This window comes from Entelurus aequoreus, linkage group LG09 (genome assembly GCF_033978785.1).
Source record: "Entelurus aequoreus isolate RoL-2023_Sb linkage group LG09, RoL_Eaeq_v1.1, whole genome shotgun sequence".
In the NCBI taxonomy this organism is placed as follows: domain Eukaryota; kingdom Metazoa; phylum Chordata; class Actinopteri; order Syngnathiformes; family Syngnathidae; genus Entelurus; species Entelurus aequoreus.
The window spans coordinates 24,602,115-24,622,643 of record NC_084739.1 but is presented as its reverse complement, the minus strand read 5'-3'; the positions used below and the strand labels follow the sequence as shown (position 1 = coordinate 24,622,643).

General features: G+C 40.5%; 1 protein-coding gene across 1 annotated transcript in view; it reads right to left on the bottom strand.

The window, feature by feature from the left end:
* Nucleotides 1-20,529, bottom strand: part of itga9 (integrin, alpha 9) — a 120,620-nt gene that overhangs the window by 35,442 nt on the left and 64,649 nt on the right. Inside the window, exons 16-17 of the mRNA XM_062058393.1 lie at nt 3,581-3,733; nt 1,240-1,316 (exon numbers count right to left, since the gene is read on the bottom strand). Of these exons, the coding sequence (XP_061914377.1) occupies nt 1,240-1,316; nt 3,581-3,733 (230 nt within the window). The remainder of the gene's footprint in view (nt 1-1,239; nt 1,317-3,580; nt 3,734-20,529) is intronic.

The following is a 20,529-nucleotide window of genomic DNA, read 5'->3' as shown; positions in this document are numbered from 1 at the left end:
CCCTGGTTATAATCAAATCTTATTATTAGATATTAATATTAGATAGGGGTATACCTACTTTTGTGAGCATGAATGCAGTGACATAAATGCTATTAAAAGCAACTATTTGATGCAGTGTTGTAGTGTGACTCTATATATTGTTTCTTTTAAACCGTGACTGAAAAATAAATAGCGGTGATGTCCATCTTCAAGACATAAATCTAACAGTGTATATTTTCAAAAAATAAATTAGGATACTTTTGGAGTGTGGTCGTAGTTTCAATTGCAACCTGAATCATGTAGACAGACTCAACAAACGAGTTACAAATGTGACTCTGGAACATCATTCACACACATTTCACACCAAAGTATATTAAATACGGACTAGCTAGACCAATGGTTCGCAAACTTTTTTCACTAAGTACCACCTCAGAAAACACTCGGCTCTCCCAGTACCACCATAATGACCAACATTAAAAAAAACAGTAGCGTAGTTGGCCTAAGTATTCGTTAAAAACAAGGCAGAGGTTGTATCTAACAAGTATATCTAATATTATTGGCCACTGTAACATTGCATGCAGTTTAAACAGTAACACAATGTTTTAATAAAAGGCAATAACACACTGTATGTTAATCAAGTGATTTTTTGGCGTATCACTAGATAAAGCTCGAGATAGAGACCACAAGGAGGTGTTTTTAAATCGTCCCCTTTTAACTTTTGGGACCAGAAAATCTAAAATACACTTTGCAATGACTAATACTTGACTCACTGAGGTCAGAGCAAGTGTTTTTCTTTTTTTAAATACTTTCAGAAAGCTGCAGGTTGTGGAAGTACTGAATCTTTTTTTCCCAATTCCAACAGGTGGTTTCCGCTCCTTTTTATGAAAAAAAAAAGATGGAGGAGTAAAAGTAAAAAAAAACATCTGTTTGAGGATCTTTATACAATTTACCTACCTCCGCCAATGATTGTCTCTGAAAGAGAGTACTTAAAAAGATGCTACCAGTGATTTTAAGAAACGCTGAACCAGTTGCTGTTTTATCGACTAAAACTCTTTCTTTAACCCAAAAGACCATCAGTGAGTGTTTAGAATAGAGTAATACGCCATAAAAAAGAGGGAACTCCCTGTCCAATGGAAAAACATATGGATACCCTCCAAACATGCGTCATGGCCCACACCCACATAGCTGATGACTTCTCTCAGCAAATATCCAAAAACAGATAATGAATCCAACAATAAGGAAGAAACTTATTTTTTTTACCCAGAGAGTAGCAGCTTCCCATGGAGCCTCAGGTCAGCAGCACAGTCATCCGACAGGCAGTTCTTCTCAAACCAAGTCTGAGGAGCAAACACAAAGTTCATGTGATCTCATGCTGCCTGAGCCCCCAACTCATCCCACAATGACTTCCTATTCAGTCTAGGGGGCAGTGTTGTGCTGATGTAAGACAATGTGCACATTATTCTCATAAATCATGATTATTTACTCCACTGCACCCCATATTGTCATCAGTATTTCTTTACTCATGCAGATCAAAGTTTGATGTAGTTGATGAATTTCAGATTCATGGCTTCTCTAGGTGCTGAAAAGTTGTAAATCCCTTCAGTTTTGTAAAAAAAAAAATGCAGCCTTCCTTGGAAACATGTGTGCCAGGTTAGAGGTGGTGGAGTGAAAATAAATGAATCCGTCTCTCGGATTCCGCTCAAGAAAAGCTAACACAGACAATAATAAGCTGGTAACCACCACATCATTTGAACTTCAATTTGTGCTCTTTGCTTTAATCGGCTGGTGGGCAGAATTAAATTTTACAATGTCACATTATAAATAACATGAAGGGAACTATTTGGGGTATACTACTGCACATCAGTGGGTGTATGTGATTGTGTCATCATTTGCAATTATAATCTATCAATGCTTTGATACCGTACTTAAACTGCAAACGTTTCATCTTGTCTGTTTGGTTGAACAGATGTCAGTTTTAAAGGATTTTCACATAAGGAATATTTGCTTGAGCAAAGTAATCCATAGTATACAAGCACACTTCCTGGGTAAACAGGACAGGATTAAGAGTTGCCAAAACATGTTATTAAATTATAATATTAATATTACAGCTGTGAACAGCACTGAACGGTCCCTCGCACCCCCGCATACCTCATGGTTCATGCGATTCGGCAGGTACGCATAGCGATAATGATGCCATGGCAGTCATGCAGTCATGTCTTTCTCAATGCCCCGACCCACCGTCACAAATTTCAAGAAGAATGGAGCATGTGAAAATAAATATAAGAGGCAATATTGGTGTTGCCGTTGGGAGTCGATATCAACGTCTAGTCAAATCAGACCCCGACCTTAAAGCCTCATATAAGTTTGGAAAGAGACCCGATCATCTAAAGCAGGGGTGTCAAACTCATTTTAGCTCAGGGGCCACATAGAGGAAAATCTATTCCCGAGTGGGCCGGACTGGTAAAACCATCAAAATACAGTGAAAAGCCAAAAAATCATGTCCTTAATTTGCCGTCTGTACTTTCTCTCTGGACTTTGTCGCAACACCTGATTTTTTTCTTCCAATCATTGAGGACGCACCATCTGTAGCCAGACTGACAGTGCGGGAACAGCCCACTGCGACCTTGTCCAGCGCGTGGACGGGTGCAGTGACAGTATCATCTGCTGTTGTGGTATCCGTTATTGGCACCAACTCTACAAATTCATCGATGACGGTCAACGTGTCATCGGCTCGGCAGATGAATATGGTCAGTTGTGAAACATCTGTAATGTTGGTGCTTTCACCAATTGCTACTGAAAACGCAACCTGAAAACTTCGCGCTTCAACAGGCTGTCCAAGTCTGTCGAAAGATCAAAAATCCTGCTGTTTTGTTTGACACCCCTGATCTAAAGTGAAGTATTGACAGTTTTACTGATAACAGAGAGGAGCAGTTGGCGCCGCCAGGCTTCGCCCACTACAAATAGATATGAATAGATTCTGACCCACTTTTGGGTGTCATCATCATCAATCGTAACAATTATGATCAAGATATGAATTTGTGAAGCCAAGTTATTAGCATTTATGTTTTGTTCCCGACCATCAGATCAAAGGACAGCGCCATGCCAACATCCTATGATTAAGGAGTTTTCATAATCACCCATCCTTCTAGTATCTGTCATTTTAACCGCGGCGCATTTGGTCAAAGTTCTTAAGAGGAATTAAAGTACGACCCCTGTTTTTGGCCTATAAATGGCCGATGGAAACCAAGATGGCAGACTTACTGTTTGTTTGCAAATATAGGTTCTTGAGACTTTTACGGGTGTCCTGTGATAATAGACATACCCAGCGGGGTTTTTTGACAACATGTGAAACTGGTGACTGAGGCAATTTTTTTCTAACTTACAAGGGGGCACGAAAATATATATTTTTTTGCCAAACCTGACGTGCCTGAAAAATTTGGTGAGTTTTAATGCATATTAAGAATATTAAAATTGTAAATATGTATTTGAAGGGGGGCACTACTGAGTGCATTTTGCAGGTTTGTGTTCAGAACTGCTAAAATGTCAAATGTTATCCCAGGCCTGATGCGCTGGATAAATATTTAATTCTAGTATGTTTTACCTCATTTCTCACTGCAATCTTCTGTCCTTTCCTCCATCGTAGCACCGGGGTAAGGGCGGGCATGTCTCGCTCCTGGTGTCCGGTCAGTACATGCTTCCCCAAGCTGTATGCCACCTCAAACGCGATGGCCGTGAACACGTCCTTTGCGTCTTTCTGTTGGAAGCATAAATGTTTGTTGTATTAAATTCTGGCCTGGTTATGACAATGCATGGTAAGTGAGTAGAATATGTGTAATATCAACCAATGTTTATTTATATAGCCCTAAATCACTAGTGCAATAACAACTACTCATATTATGACTATTACTCATAATAATATTTCAGGATAGCAACAGAATGCAAAGTTGGGATAAGCACTACACACAACTCCCCCAGACATAAGATGATTGTTGTATTTAAGTAATTCAGTCTGATTGCATTCTAATCACAGAGCTCGACCCACATTAGTGGTTGCAATAGATGATCACCCACAATGGCTTTTATAGTATGATTTACAAAACTATCAAGCCATTTATTTAGCAAAAAGTAACTGCAAGGAGGGCCACTGATGACATGTCTAAGTAATCTGAGCAGTTTTTTAACCTAATGGTTTTAAAGCCTGAGAAATATTGAAGTATCTGGCGGCTTAATCAGAAACCAAAAAAAGAACAGTTTGATTTGGCATGGGCTTTGGAAACAGGCGGAAAGAATGAAAATAGAGCAGAATGTGATCAAATCCTCCTCATATCTTCATTAGATGACAGAATAATACAAGAAAGCTCTTTCATCTCTTCTGTCGGTTACGTACAAAGCACGGGTCAGGACACACTGTCTCAAAGACAACACCATAAACACGCACAAGCTTCATCTGTAATCTAATCAAAGGGCAGCCAACAACTGTAATGAAAACAGTTTTTGTTTCCGGGCCTCACGTATGGTACCTTTTGCCCATTTTCACAACATTTTCCATTAGCCACCCATCCTTTTGGCTCACCGCCAGTCTCGCCCTTTGAATATATCACGAGTGGGGAATCCACCCAACTCATCACCAGTGAGAGAGTTTTCACAGGAAGCGGCACTCATTAGTGCAGGACATGAACAGACAAAAACAGACGATTTGAGTCGGGTTTGGGAAATGGTGCAGCATGTAGATAAAGAGCCGGCCTTAGTGATGATTTGACTTTATTGTATGCTTGCCTACAACACTGAGTTGTGTCAAAAAAGGAGTATATTTAATTTTCGATCCTTAATGAAGATAAATAAATACAGTGCAAACTAAAATGTTTTCAGAAAAAGTAGCACAAACGCTTCAAACCATCATTAGGTAAGACTTTAGCTTAGTGAGCATCAAAGTGAATACGTTTGTGTTGTACTACCAGTAATGGCAAAGAGGAAACATTGTGATGACGGTATTAAAACTGGAAACGCACAATATTGTACAGTACAACACACTCTACGAGTTTGTCAATCTATATTCTAACCAATAAGATTGCAGGGAATACTACAACAGAGCAGCTATATTGTCCCACAAAAAATCAGGCCTTAGCTTTAAGACAGATACTGAAAACTTGTAGAATTTCTGTTTATTCTACAAAAAAATATTTTTAGGTATGCATATCTGATGCAGAGAGACTGGAAGGGTAAAAACTTACATTTCAAGAGACGAAGACAAATTGTCTTTGTTGAATCAAAGCTTGTGGGAGACCACACTTCCAGCTGAATGTGGAGAACATCAACAGCACAAGGCTTTTTATTTGAAGGGTAATACAGTAAATTAAAAAAAAATTAAACATTTTTTGTCACCACCCCGGTCTGCCAATCCAGAGGTACTGCCCCAGACTTCCACGCTATGTTGAAGAGACGTGTCAGCCACGACAGTCCCACAACATCCAGAGCTTTGAGGTATTCGGGGCGAATCTCGTCCTCTCCTGGGGCCTTGCCACTGGGCAGTTTTTTGATTACCCCCGCAACTTCAGCTCCAGTGATGGACATGTCCGCGTTTGTGACCTTGGACTCTGCCTCCTCTACGGAGGGTGTGTCTGTAGGATTAAGGAGATCCTCAAAGTATTCTTTCCACCGCCCAACTATATCCCCAGTAGTGGTCAGCAGGTTTCCGCCCCCACTATACACAGTGTGAACAGGGCACTGCTCCCCCTTCCTGAGAGGTCGGATGGTTTGCCAGAATCTCTTTGAGGCCGACCGAATATCTTGCTCCTTGGTCTCAACGAACTTCTCCCATGCCCGAATTTTGCTTCCACCACCGCTGAGGCCGTGTCAGCTGCTTCAGGAGTCCCACAAGCGAGCCATGCTCTTTCTTCAGCTTAACGGCTCCCTTTACCCCTGGTATCCACCATCAGGTTCGGGGGTTGCCGCCATGACAGGCACCAACCGCCTTGCAACCACAGCTCTGATCGGCAGCAGCAGCAATGGAGGTACGGAACGTGGCCCATTCGGACTCAATGTCCCCCACCTCCCTCGGAAAGCAGTTTAAGCTCTGCCGGAGGTGCGAGTCGAAGATCTGGCGGACGGGAGCCTCTGCCAAACGTTCCCAGCTTATCCTCACTAAACGTTTGGGCCTGCCGGGTCTGTCCGGCATCCTCCCCAGCCACCTGATCCAACTCATCACCAAGTGGTGCTCAGTTGACAGCTCAGCTCCTCCCTTCACCCGAGTGTCCAAGACATGCGGTTGCATATCTGATGAAACGACTGCAAAGTTGATCATCGACCTGCGACATAGTGTGTCCTGGTGCCATGTGCACTTGTGGGCACACTTATGTTTGAACATGGTGTTTGTTACGGACAAACTGTCGCTAGCACAGAAGTCCAATAACAGAGCACCACTCTGGTTCAGATCGGGGAGGCCATTCCTCCCAATCACGCCCCTCCAGGTTATGCTGTCGCTGCCAACGTGGACGTTGAAGTCACCCAGTAGAACGATGGAGTCCCTGGGGGGGACGCCCTGCAGCACTCCCTCCAGGGTCCCCAAGAAGGCCGAGTACTTCGAACTGCCATTTGGCGCATACGCGCAAACAACAGTCAGAGCCCGTCCCCCAACCCGAAGGTGCAGGGATATTAGTTTTTGTACTTTTTTAATTTTGCTTGAAAAATCAATACTTTTTTTGCTATAATTTAATTAGGGTCGGAGAGTGCTTATCATAATTGCCTCACAGCAATTCATTTCGGGGTTTGAATCCCAGAATCTTTGAGGATTTAATCTCCTAGTGTTTGCCTAAATTCCCTTTAGTTACGTCACCAATGGTTGGATTGATATTACACCACTTTTGATCAAAATCGAATACATTTTATGTCACATGGCATAACCACACACCAACCAGCACCAGTGTCCATAATAAAGCGGCCTGGCCAGAGACACCAGAGTTCAGTCTGCCATTAATCACTGGCCTTACAGAGAGTCTGCTGTTCTGTCTGTGCTGCTGCTCAGCTGGAGGTTGGTAACATGGTAACATGACCATAGTCGGGAGTCAGCACATAAGAAGTAGCGGCAGACTTGGCGGCAAAAGCCTCCACCCCAGTAGCCACGAAACCAAAAAGCTTCAAATGGCCCCTGTCCGCTGTCCCCTGACTGAACTAACCCCCCTGAGAGTTCATTGCTCGGCTCTGCAGCCCCTAAACTCCCCGTGCTTATCTCACGTTTTCACAAGCCACATGAGAAGTGAGAGTTTAGAGGTGGTGAGGGGGGCATAATGGCTTGACATTTTGTGTTTTTGCACAATTGCATCTGCAAAGAGTACATTTTTTTGTACCACTAAATGGCATAATGATTCCATTAAACGGCTCTGCTGTTGAGGGATTTCCATATATATATATATTTTTTAACAGAACAGCCATTATGTTGCAGATACAAAGAGAAACACAAGAAGGTTGTATGTTAACTCCCACTAATACTCAGCGAGCCTTCTGCACTTCAGTTATCCCTTGATCAATGCTGCCAATTGCCACCACACCCTCTGATCCTGTGGCTACATCCTGTATGTATGCAACTGAAGAATTCCTGAGCACCAACTGAAAGGGATACCCGCACACAGTGTTGACTGCTGACACCCTCAAATACACAACTGCGGCCACTAAACGGAATGCGTGCAACCATTCTTACCTCAAAGGCAGCGTTTGTGTTAATCCAACAGATAACAGCATTCTGGAAGTGAGCTTCTTTCTTTTAAATCACATGTTGCTGTCACATTAAAGATTAAGATTAAAGATTAAAGTACCAATGATTGTCACACACACACTAGATATGGTGAAATTTGTCCTCTGTATTTGTCCCATCCCCTTGGGGAGCAGTGGGCAGCAGTGGGCAGCAGCGGCGCCGCGCCCGGGAATCATTTTGGTGATTTAACCCCCAACTCCAACCCTTTGTTGCAGAGTGCCAAGCAGAGAGGTTATGGGTCCCATTTTTATAGTCTTTGGTAGGACTCGGCTGGGATTTGAACTCCAACATACTAATAAACAAGCTTGTTTTGATAGAAACGAGCCCAAGACATAAAGTATCATCCATCCATCCATTCATTTTCTACCGCTTGTCCCTATCAATATTCTAAAAAATTTTTTTTAAAGCTGCATCATTTGATGATTAGATGTATTGCCTGGTTGTGGCGTCAGCGGCAACATAATATGTGACACAAAAACCTTAGGTCAGGAAGTGGAGCGTGTCAGACTTTTAATGGGGTTTTTTGGTTGCTAGATTATTTTGACATCCCCTTTGACATGGTACTTAACCTTGGCCATTAAATGGCAGTTTAATTCTGGCTGACAGAGCATGTAAACATGGCACGAGAGGAAGTAAGACGTGTCCATTGCTTCAGGAAGAACAACTTGTAGAGGCGACTTTTTGACATTTTTTTTCCTCCAAGGGGTACCATGACTTCAGTTAATAAAATGTAGTCAACAAAGTGAGCATGTCACTAAAAGGCCACATAGTATAGTAATTTTTCCACAATAGTGTATTGGAAGTATAAAATGCCGCCTTCAAACTAGAAATTAGCCTTTTGCTGATTAATCAAAAAAAAAAAACAACAACTAAATAATCAAACTTACAGCTCCCATGTCTGTAGATCAGGGGGGGGGGGGGTCAAACTCATTTTAGCTCAGGGGCCATAATCTATTCCCAAGTACGCTGGACTGGTAAAATTATGGCATGATAACTTAAAAATAAAGACAACTTCAGATTGTTTTCTTTGTTTTAAAATAGACCAAGCACATTCTGAAAATGTACAAATCACAAAGTTTTTTTTGACACTTACATTTTGCGGTTAATAGTATTCTATCCTCATTTGTTGTTATTTATACTTTCTTAATAAATGATGTGAAAATGTTCATCACAATAACTGGTGGAATTGAGTTTGGCAGAGTTTTAAAATGCTCTCATTGGTGTTAATTTTAAATCTATTAGAAGATTAAATGAATAATATCAATAACCAATTACAGGATGTTAATAATGTAATTTACTCACTTACATAATGTGGTTTATTCTGTACATATGTATCATCATCTACAACACAACTTATGAATTTGGACTCATGTCATTAATCACACATGAAGTTAGAAGGGGATACATATTATTTCAGAATGTTTATGTCCGCAGTCATAAGTACAACACAGAATGTACAGATAACCAAAAACATTTATTTTGGTATAAATGTCACAGGTGACATTACCAACATATTTGACAATCAAGGCATGAACGTAACAATCCACATTTTGTATACTATCACTAATAAGTACGCAGTGTCCAAACGCGGATGTGTTGACACAAGGCACATAGCACCGTACCCTCTAAAGTCATGCGCTCCCTGCTCTGTCGGCAGGGAATACAAAGAATTATTATTGCGACATCTAGTGGACACATTTAGAACAGCAGCATCTTCCATTCAAAAATTACAAGTCCTTTTTATACTTCGCAAACTCATCTTGCGGGCCAGTACATTTGACACCCATGCTGTAGATTGTTAGCAGAGCTCTGGGTTTTTATTTAGGTTGTGTAGCAAAGCCAGCTTTTTTTACAAAGCTGTTTTCCGTGAATTGGTGACCATGATTCATAGGGTTGAATGATTATGGACAAATTAATAACCACCATTTTTTTTTAAATCAATATTCAAATTATGATTATTAATCACAATTATACATTACGTTAGGTAAAACATAGTGTTGGGGGTAGACATGTGTAAATGTGACAACATTTGTAATGAAATGGTCTAAAAAAAGGCCAAATAAACATTATTTTTGATGATTGTACACCACTGCTTGACCTAATCAGATATTTGATTGTTTGATATTTGACTGATGACAAAAATATAGCGTTATATGGTGTAACAATTACACTAATGTGAAAAATAGTCCTTCAAGGCGCTATTACATTTCCCTGGATTCATTAACATGCTCATACAGTGCGTGAATTTCAATTGGGGGCATTTGTTGCCAGAACTGATAGAATAGTGTCTCCAAACTCTATTTAGCACGATGACAAGTTTCAGTCCTGCTACTGCTAGTGTGAATCCAAGGAGACAAGCAGAGCAGCGTCTTGTGCAAGCGTCCAAGGGGGTAAGAATGAGTTTGACTTTGGGGACAGTGGGACACACATAATAGATTTACTAAAGGTTTGCGTGTGCTAAAATGTGCAAATATTAAGAGGACAGTGGCGGCTTTTAAGAAGAGAAAGTTCAACTGGAGCAGCACGAAGCAAATGTGATGTCATGTTTTCTGAAGCTCGCCTCTTTCGACAGGGACATTGAGGGACAGAAGTTAAGAGTCTCTAAACATGACTACATTTTAGAACACCAGAAGAAGATTAGATTTGTTGTTTTTGATTAAAAAAAGTCATTAAAAACGTGAAAATTTCTCAAAGATACGATTGAAAATATGACAAAATGACATACAAACATGTCTTATTACTAATTAATAATAACATATTTGTTTTTAAATATATGTCTACATTCTTTTTGCCTTTTATATCCAATCCAATCGACTTTATTTATATAACACATTAAAAAAATTAAAAAAAAGTTTCACAAAGTGCTGCACAGGAGTTAAAACACACATTTAGAAGCAGGATAAACTAAGGAGAATCAAAACATTACAAAAAATAAATCATATCATCATAGCAGATTAGGCAAATTATTCGATGACGTCACGTGACCACGTCCCTGACCAGTCTACGGAAACCCTGTATAAGTATGCATTTTTGTTGAGCCTTGAGCTGAGTAAAGTGTAGCCTCTCTCCAATGAGCGCACCCTTGGCGGTAAAAAATAAAAGTGCTGCACGACTGCCACTAAAATGCCCATGAAAAGTACAGTAGTAAATGTCTCATGCTTGTTTGAAAACAAAGCCAAACACTGAAGGTAGGAGCATGATAATTTAATGTGCAGTAAATGAGAGTGACACTGAGGTGATGCCTCGTATAATAAATGCAATAAAGAATACAAAAATTGTCATCCGCTGTATATTTTTGGGTGGGACAATTGAGTCTGCAATATTGTCCACACCTGTCGCCATCTAATAACAGCTATGCTGTCGTGCATGCCTTGACTCCATGGAAGTAAAACAAAGTGAAACGAGGCGACCGGCTGCAGCAGCCAGGGAAAAGTGACCGAAATCGTGGCGGCAACTAAAATTTAAATTAGTGGGCGTATACACGAAGTGGGATCATCTACCTAAGGACGAGTCAGAGGCGGGGTTAAGTCCATGAAGAAAGAGGTTTAGGATTCATGATGTCATGAAAACCTGTAATTTTGAAGCGTCTCTTCTCTCAAAAGTGGAGCAAACGAGTAAGGAAGATGATCGGCGATCGGTTTAATGCGCATAAACAATCACTAGACACAAACAGTATTACTGTTACATTAAAAAGCACATGTGGCTTGCACAGGCTACATATGAAAATATAGCACATTACAAAAGGTATGGCAACTGTAATCCACACTCAACATTTGACCTCACCTTATTAATGCTTCCAGTCACACTGTAACCCAGCAGGAAGTACTTTCTTAACCGCTATGCTTTGACATGTAAATTCCCAAATATAACATGACAAATCTACATGTTACCACAGTTGTATTTTTTTTTATGTCTCGTTCCATACAGACTTCTCCTATATATTCATGAAATCACAGCACGCTTCCTATTCAGTGTGTTATGAAAGAAAACAGCCAGGGTACAAAGCTTTACTGACACCATCAGCTCGCTGTGGAACAAAGTTTGAGCCAAATCTTGGTGTTTATGTTTACACTCACAGCCATCGTGTTTTGGTGTGCACACATTATTACACACATGTATGTTTGCCGTGAAACTCGACTAGATCCTTCCAAAACTCCACATTTGTATTTCCCGAGAAGCTCGTATGTTAATCTGATCAACATAATGGCAACAAACCAAGCGACCAACCCCTCGGGCTAATAGTGCAGCTCCACCGCAGTGGGTCTATGAGAAGTGACGTCATACTGCGAGGGTCTCTGATCTTCAAACGCCTCATGCTTGCCTGAAATGCACAAGAGCTCCTTGCTCCTCAGCCAAACCCTCAAAAGCATATGGTTGGAGTCTGCTCATGGGAAGTCTTTATTAACTTGCAAGGAAAACACACACATATACACACTACTCCTTATTAGGACAATAGACGTTTGGATGACTTGCAGCTTGAAGCCCTTTCATTGGAAGGCTAAGCGCCAGGGAATCACAGCCCGAATGGAAACAACTTTTGAGCTAAGTGATGAATGAACCCAGCCTGTTGAAGGTTAGCATGTGTATAATGAGACGTGCATTTACGAGCAAAAATGCTTCCAGGTTATAAACTGTATGACCGACCAATGACTGAAGAATCTCAAACTCAGACTTAAAAAAAGTCCAAAAGTAAGAAGAGTTTGGAGTGGCACCACTATTCCAGAATTTAGTTTAAACACATGAGAAGTCTAGGCTAGACTGATGTGTAGGAGTAGGAAACGTGTCATCCAGTAATCCCCATCTAATGAAGGCTGTCTATGTCGGTATCGCTCCCAAGAGACTTAAGTAGGAAATGGTAGTAAAAATTAAACACTGTTATTCATCTAACTACACTATTTTCCAGTAACGCGGATGGCACGCTGCTCTGTGCGTGTGTCAACGCCAAGCTATGACACACTTCAAAAAAGAAAACACCCCAATAATTGTCACTAAAATTATCTATTTTGACATCATTTTAAAGAGGTTAACACCACATGGATGAGCTGGAGGCTATTCGAGCCGACTTTGGGTGAGAGGCGGGGCATACCCTGGACTGCTCACCAGTCAATCACAGCACATATGGACGAACAAGTACTGTATTTCCCCTTCCTCTGTATCTATGGACAGTTAGGTCGACATGCATATTTTTGGGATGAGGGGAGAAGCCGCAGTACCCAGGAAAAACCCACGCAAACACAGGGCGAACATGCAAACTCCACACATAGATAGTTAAAAAAGATAAGACAAAAGCAAAAGCCAGTTTAACAGCTCCTACAACTTAAACGCATCAGGACAGGCATTTATTTTGTGCCTTTGATAGTAGAAGCATTTAAGTCTCATCTTAAAACTCATTTGTATACTCTTGCCTTTAAATAGGCCCCCTTTAGACCAGTTGATCTGCCGTCTCTTTTCTGCTCTACCCCTCTCTTCTGCGTGGAGAGGTTATCAGGTGACCACAGATGAGGCCCTAGCTGTTCAAAGTTCCCACATCTGCGGTCCCCTCCAAGGTTTCTCATTGTATCCCATCGGGTTGAGTTTTTTCTTGCCCTCGTGTGGGATCTGAGCCGAGGATGTCGTTGTGGCTTGTGCAGCCCTTTGAGACACTGATTAAGTGCTATATAAATAAACTTTGATTGATTGATTGATTACAGAACTAAGCAAAGCAGGATACTTTTACACAGCAACATTGCATCCAGTTAAAAATTTAGATGCTGAAATTTAAAGTATGTGTCAGAAAGCAAAAATGTTTTTTAACACAACAACAATGGAGGGACTTGGGTATTAAACTTCGCACCCCTGTCCTGACTTTGCAGAAGACCCTTACAAACAGGCGGCGCCCTGTCTCTAATTACAGTTCTGATAAAATCTCTGAAGGAGGAAACTGCAAAGGTCTACTATATGCCTCCATTCCGTGCTGGAGCGGTTTATTCATAGCAGCAACATAAAGCAGAAAATAATCTAGTTCAAGTAACATGCAAAAAAGTCAGTTTTTCTACTAATTCCAATGCATTATTTTGAAACAAATAGTCCTAGATTCTCTTAAAAATACAAAGGGCACAACAAACAACTTTTCTTTAGGTTGTGTGTTTAGGTTTTGGTGAATGGATGAACATGAACCCCACAGAGTTTTCTCACCACTTTGCGGTTTACTTACTATTATATTCTGCATATCTGATTTTCAAATTATGAATGGATATTTTTATAATTATGCATTATAACATCTGTATGATATTACCAGGCAGCTATTTATTATTGAAGCTGCTTGTGGTATCGTACACGGAACACTGTTGGCTGATGGCTGAGCACTATTTTCTCTGTCCTGGCAGCTGATTGGCTCAACCACATTGAGCCTAATGTACGTATGGTTCAGCTTCAGCCGTGTAACTCTGCTGTTTTTCTGAGAACATTTCTATTTATTTTAACCTCTGCGATGTCGTCCAGACGATCTGCGCCTTCTAAGGCTCCTGGCACAGAATGCAAGCCCCATAGGAAGCTGCTTGGCGCATACCATTAGAGAAAAGGTGGACCTCCTCATTGCCATGCTGAAGGAAGGTAGCTTAGCTATAAGCTGCTATCTACTGGCTGCCATTTCAAGATAAATTAATGTACTCTCTACATAAAGAAGGAGAAAAATAATATAGGAAGGATGACTACACTGTCTATTGAAAGAACTCTTCTTAACTGTTTCTTGCTCAGAAAAAGCCAATGGTAATTTACATCGTCATCGTGAGACGCCGCATTTGTCTCATGGCCATGCAGTTCATTCTTCAGTCATCCTTCGTGAGTACTCATATCCAATGTTATGTTTTATAATTATGTAAGAGTGTAGAAAGTGTTTAAGAGCAGAGGTGCAAGGTTAATAACAGCGTGTGGAGGGTTTAACGACCTAAGATGCATACAATATTAATTTAAATCATAAAATAACGTACCTACTTTGCAAAAAGGTCTGGAATGTAACTCCCACGATAATCAAGGGAACACTGTTTATATGTTCTATATGCAGTTGTTAGTTGCAACTGTGATTAATGCTAGGGCCCAACTAGTACCAGTATGTTTTGATCCCTGACCTCGTTGGAAGACTGCTTATCAGCCACCTGTTGCTCTGTCTGTGGTCAATGACAAAGTGAACAGGAGATTTTTACTGCATGTTGTTTCGGGTCTTTTCCTCTTATTGTTGGCCACTCAACGACGTCAACTGTTCAGATTACGCACGTACACTACATACTGTACATATGGATTTATGCCTCTATTGTGTCCACATCAGCCTCCTACCTCCAATGTGAAATGAAATTGTAGGTACTAATTGTTAGTCTGGATTTTTTTCTAAAAACCTGACAGCAAAGTATTCACTTTGTTCTTTCCTAGAGTTATTGGACAGTCCAGTTCTCACCAGATGTATGCGGTGTGCTCTGAAAAACTTCAACAAACATCCAACACGCGATCAAACATTGGTTCTGTCTGATGTGAGCGGCAGTGGTGGAGAGAGATGTTTGTCCAGCTTTGGGCATTAACCTGATAACCTCCACAAACTGTTGTCCATCAAAACACAAGTGAACCTGACACGAACCAAACAAACAAGAGCTATCTAGGGGTTATTACACATTGTCCCTGGTGCATAAGTCAATTTGTTAGTTGCAAGAGGAGCTTCCACAATTGATATGGAATATTTTCAATGAATCAAGGCAATTCATTAGAAGACAAATAAATACAAATTGAAGTGTTGGTCGTGTGTATTTCTAAACATATTTAATGTGCTTTTTATGATTTTTGCTCACTTATTGTATCTCAGAACAATTATACAAATGACATGCACAGGCGTCGAGGCCAGTTATGTCCCCACAAAGATAGAAAACCCAAAACTAGTGAAGTTGGCACATTGTGTAAATCATAAATAAAAACAGAATACAATGACTTGCAAAGGGTCACCACTTTGTGAACAAATGCGTGAGCAAACTGTCGAACAGTTTAAGAACATTTCTCAACAAGCTATTGCAAGGAATTTATGGATTTTCACCATCTACGGTCCGTAATATCAACAAAAGGTTCAAAGAATCTGGAGAAATCACTGCACACAAAGCTGAAAAAATCAACATTGAATGCCCATGACCTTCGATCCCTCAGGCGGTACTGCATCAAAAACCGACATCAGTGTGTAAAGGCTATCACCACATGGGCTCAGGAACACTTCAGAAAACCACTGTCAGTAACTACAGTTCGTCGCTACATCAGTAATTGCAAGTTAAAACTCTACTATGCAAAGCGAAAGCCATTTATCAACAACACCCGGAAACGCCACCGGCTTCGCTGGGCCCGAGCTCATCTAAGATGGACTGATGCAAAGTGGAAAAGTGTTCTGTGGTCTGACGAGTCCACATTTCAAATTGTTTTTGAAAACTGTGGACGTTGTGTCCTCCGGACCAAGGAGTAAAAGAACCATCCGGATTGTTATAGGCGCAAAGATCAAAAGCCAGCATCTGTGATGGTATGGGGGTGTATTAGTGCCCAATGCATGGGTAACTTACACATCTGTGAAGGCACCATTAATGCTAAAAGGTACATACACGTTTTGGAGCAACATATGTTGCCATCCAAGCAAGGTCTTTTTCATGGACACCCCTGCTTATTTCAGCAAGACAATGCCAAGCCACATTCTGCACGTGTTACAACAGTGTGGCTTTGTAGTAAAAGAGTGCGGGTAATAGACTGGCCTGCCTGTAGTCCATTGAAAATGTGTGGCGCATTATGAAGCGTCAAATACGACAACGGAGACCCCGGACTGTTGAACAACTTAAACTGTACATCAAGCAAGAATGGGGAATAATTCCACCTGGAAAGCTTAAAAATTGTCTCCTCAGTTCACAGTGTTGTTAAAAGGAAAGGCCATGTAACACAGTGGTAAAAATGCCCCTGTTTCAACTTTTTTGCACTGTGTTTCTGCCATTATATTCTAAGTTAATGATTATTTGCACAAAAAAATGTTTCTCAGTTCGAACATAAAATATCTTGTCTTTGCAGTGTATTCAATTGAGTATAAGTCCAAAATAATTTGCAAGTCATTGTATTCTGTTTTTATTTACGATTTACACAACGTGCCAACTTCACTGGTTTGGGGGTTTTGTAGATTGCATGTTCAGGTCGTGACGGTATACGTTCTTGTTTTATTGCAATTGTTTTCATTGACCAAAATCATTTTTGTCTGACCTGTTCTAGCATCTGAGGTTTTATGTTCACTGCATTACCAGAAGAAACAAGTTCAGCTACACTTTGGTTATTTTACACCGAACAGAACACACTATAGCACTGTGTTTTTAAAAATAAAATTACAAATAATTTTTTTTTTTTTTTGCAAAAGCGGGGCCTGCGAGCTGCAGCATGGCTGTGTGTCAAAATGAGTCCCATGAGCAAACACGTACTTCCTCCAGGCTAGAACAGCAGATGACCATCCCCAACGGACAGGAAACCATCTGTACTGTCACGCGTGAAGCTGTGACGAGTGAAGTCTAATAAATATAAGTTGCTCTTCATGCAACATGCAAATTACTATAATTCATGTTAAGAAAAAAAATGGACACAACTGACCCGCAACACAGACCCCAAGGATGCAGATAAGAAGATATACATCTACACTCCTGAGACTGTATCAAATTTGCAGCTTTTTAAAACGACACTTTCGTAAACACAGATTACCCTCCACTTTTATAGCCGTACATGCATCATAGAGAAGGCATTCAACATGTGGACAGTGAAAAGCACAGCTGGGATTCATAAAGGAGGAGAGAAAGGTGCCTCACTTTCCTGATGGAATAGGTTTACTCCTTAAACATACCAAAATCATCAGTGTTGTTAGTTTTACCTCGTTCTATCAACAACTACTTGATTCAGTGCCAGTGCTGACCGCAGTTGTGTTGTGTGGTATCTGAATGTGAAAGCCTGCCAATCGCCTATAAATAAACAGATGTGCTTCCTCACAACTTTCCCTCCCACATTGTTTTATTTTCTACGAGGTATTTGCCTTCTGTTCTATCCTCAGGATCACAGGGTTTAATTGTGGAAATGACCCCTTAGCAGCACAGTAGCAGAAGGGAGAGGTGGGCTGGAGAAAGAGTTTACCCTTACTGCCTCTGCATTCCCTAAATTCTTAACAAATCATACCCGTCATCCTCAGCATCCACAGCCCTCCCTTTCAACCTTTCACTCATCTTTACAGCTACATGGCTGATGAGGCTGCAGTCATGTGCAGGGCGGCAGAAACTAAACAAAACCTTGTCTTGAACAAAAAAAAAGGAAGCAGAACCCAGATGAGATCCTTTTAAGGAAGCAGTTTGGGCTTGTAACAACGGGTAATCAAAGAGAGGCAGGTCGCCAATGCAGCAGAGCTCATAAATAAAAGAAACTAAATAGCTATTCAAATAAACATTTTCATTTGTTATTTTCAGCAAGGAAGCAGAAAGTTTATTGTGAAATAATTAATAAGCGAGCCAAAATGATGTTGCTGTTATTGTTATGGAAAACAGCCCTTAGAAGACTTCCTCGCTTTGAGAGATTAACTTCCTCCGACATGGTGATAAACTTTCTACATCCATAAACAGGAAGCTCATTATCTCCACACTCGGGTGAACAGTTAAAGCGGGTTTTTAATATTGCTAAAATTATTCAGTTGCCATTGTATTTTTGTTTTGTGTCTCTGTTGTGGTTTAAAAGTAAAATATTGTACTGTTTTTCAACTATTTCATTGACGTGTCAGAGGTCCTACAATATTGTATTGGAAGTGTGTTGGACAAAATCTAGCCTTGATGCTGGAAGTTAGATGTTTTAAAAATGTTTTTTACTAACCCCTACTGTTGTATGAGACTGTAACTTTTATGCTAATCAGCTCTGTTTGTCTACGCCTGTCTGTGTGAATGTATAATTATCTACTTTTTGCATATAAACTGTGCCTCAGAACATGTCCAACATAAAGGATGCCAAATATCACAAACAACAACATACCATTAAAAGGCACATGTCATGAATTCTGTCTTTATTGACTTATAAATGTTATTACAATGTTGGATACTCATGTTAAACAATGCCAAAGCGTCAAATCATAAAATTCATGGATTTGGGCATGGGCTTGCGCTCAGTTTTGGATGCCTCAGCCCACGGGTTTGGAGTATTTTTTAACAGTCGGGAATCAGTGATGTCACAGATTGACGGACATACAGTACTTATGTGGTCATTCTTGGACGTACTGTGTCAGACATACTGAAGCTGTTGCTGCTGGAACTTCAGTATATTCCTTCCCGTGTCTTGCCCTCCCGCCTGCTCTATGTTTATCAAATAAATATTATGAAATATATGCTTCCGTCTTTATTTGTCCACGACACAAAATTGGGTTTAGCCGAAAAAAAAGTCTACAATGTTACTACTTGGTTTGAGGAAACTTCAAGGAAAGGGTTGGATAAAGTATTATTCTCATCTAATCTTGCCATGCACATAATAATACTCACGTGCAACATGCAGAAACATAAATGCTGGTAAAAAAACAGCTTTTTTTAAGCAGCTCTGAATCGATAGGACAGTGTGCATGTGTACCTAATGTTGTGACCGGGTGAATTTATACACTATTTATGACATTTTTTTTTCAACTGTGTCTGTAAAAATATAGCGGTGATGTTCGTCTTCAAGATATATAATAACTAGAGATGTCCGATAATGGCTTTTTTGCCGATATCCGATATTGTCCAACTCTTAATTACCGATTCCGATATCAACCGATACTGATGTATACAGTCGTGGAATTAGCACATTATTATGCCTAATTTTGTTGTGATGCCCCGCTGGATGCATTAAACAATGTAACAAGGTTTTCCAAATAAATCAACACAAGTTATGGAAAAAAATGCCAACATGGCACTGCCATATTTATTATTGAAGTCACAAAGTGCATTATTTTTTTTAACATGCCTCAAAACAGCAGCTTGGATTTTGGGACATGTTCTCTCTGAGAGAGCATGAGGAGGTTGAGGTGGGCGGGGTTGGGGGGGGCGGGTTTTGGTAGGGGGTACCGGGGGGTGTATATTGTAGCGTCCCGGAAGAGTTAAAGAGTTAGTGCTGCAAGGGGTTCTGGGTATTTGTTCTGTTGTGTTTATGTTGTGTTATGGTGCGGATGTTCTCCCGAAATGTGTTTGTCATTCTTGTTTGGTGTGGATTCACAGTGTGGCGTACATTTCTAACAGTGTTAAAGTTTTTTATACTGGCACCCTCAGTGTATCGCTGTTGATGAAGTAAGAATTGCATTCGCTCGTGTGTGCGTACAGAAGCCGCACATATCTTGTGACCCTCAGTGTGACCTGTATGGCTGTTGAGCAAGTATGCCTTGCATTCCCTTGTGTGTGTAAAAATCCGTAGATATTATATGACTGGGCCGGCACGCAAAGACAGTGCCTTTAAGGTTTATTGGCGCTCTGTACTTCTCCCTACGTCCGTGTACACAGCGGCGTTTTAGAAAGTCATAAATTTTACTTTTTGAAACCGATACCGATAATTTCCGATATTACATTTTAAAGCATTTATCGGCCGATAATATCTGCAGTCCGATATTATCGGACATCTGTAATAATAACGGTATATTTTCAAAAGATAAACTGATACTTTTGGAGAGGGTGGAGTGTGGTTTCATTAGCAAACATACAGCTTGCAGACAGACTCATAAAATGGGTTATAAATGAGACTGTGGAGCAAAATTTAATTTTTTGGGCGCTTTTCTGCCAAACTCTTACAGT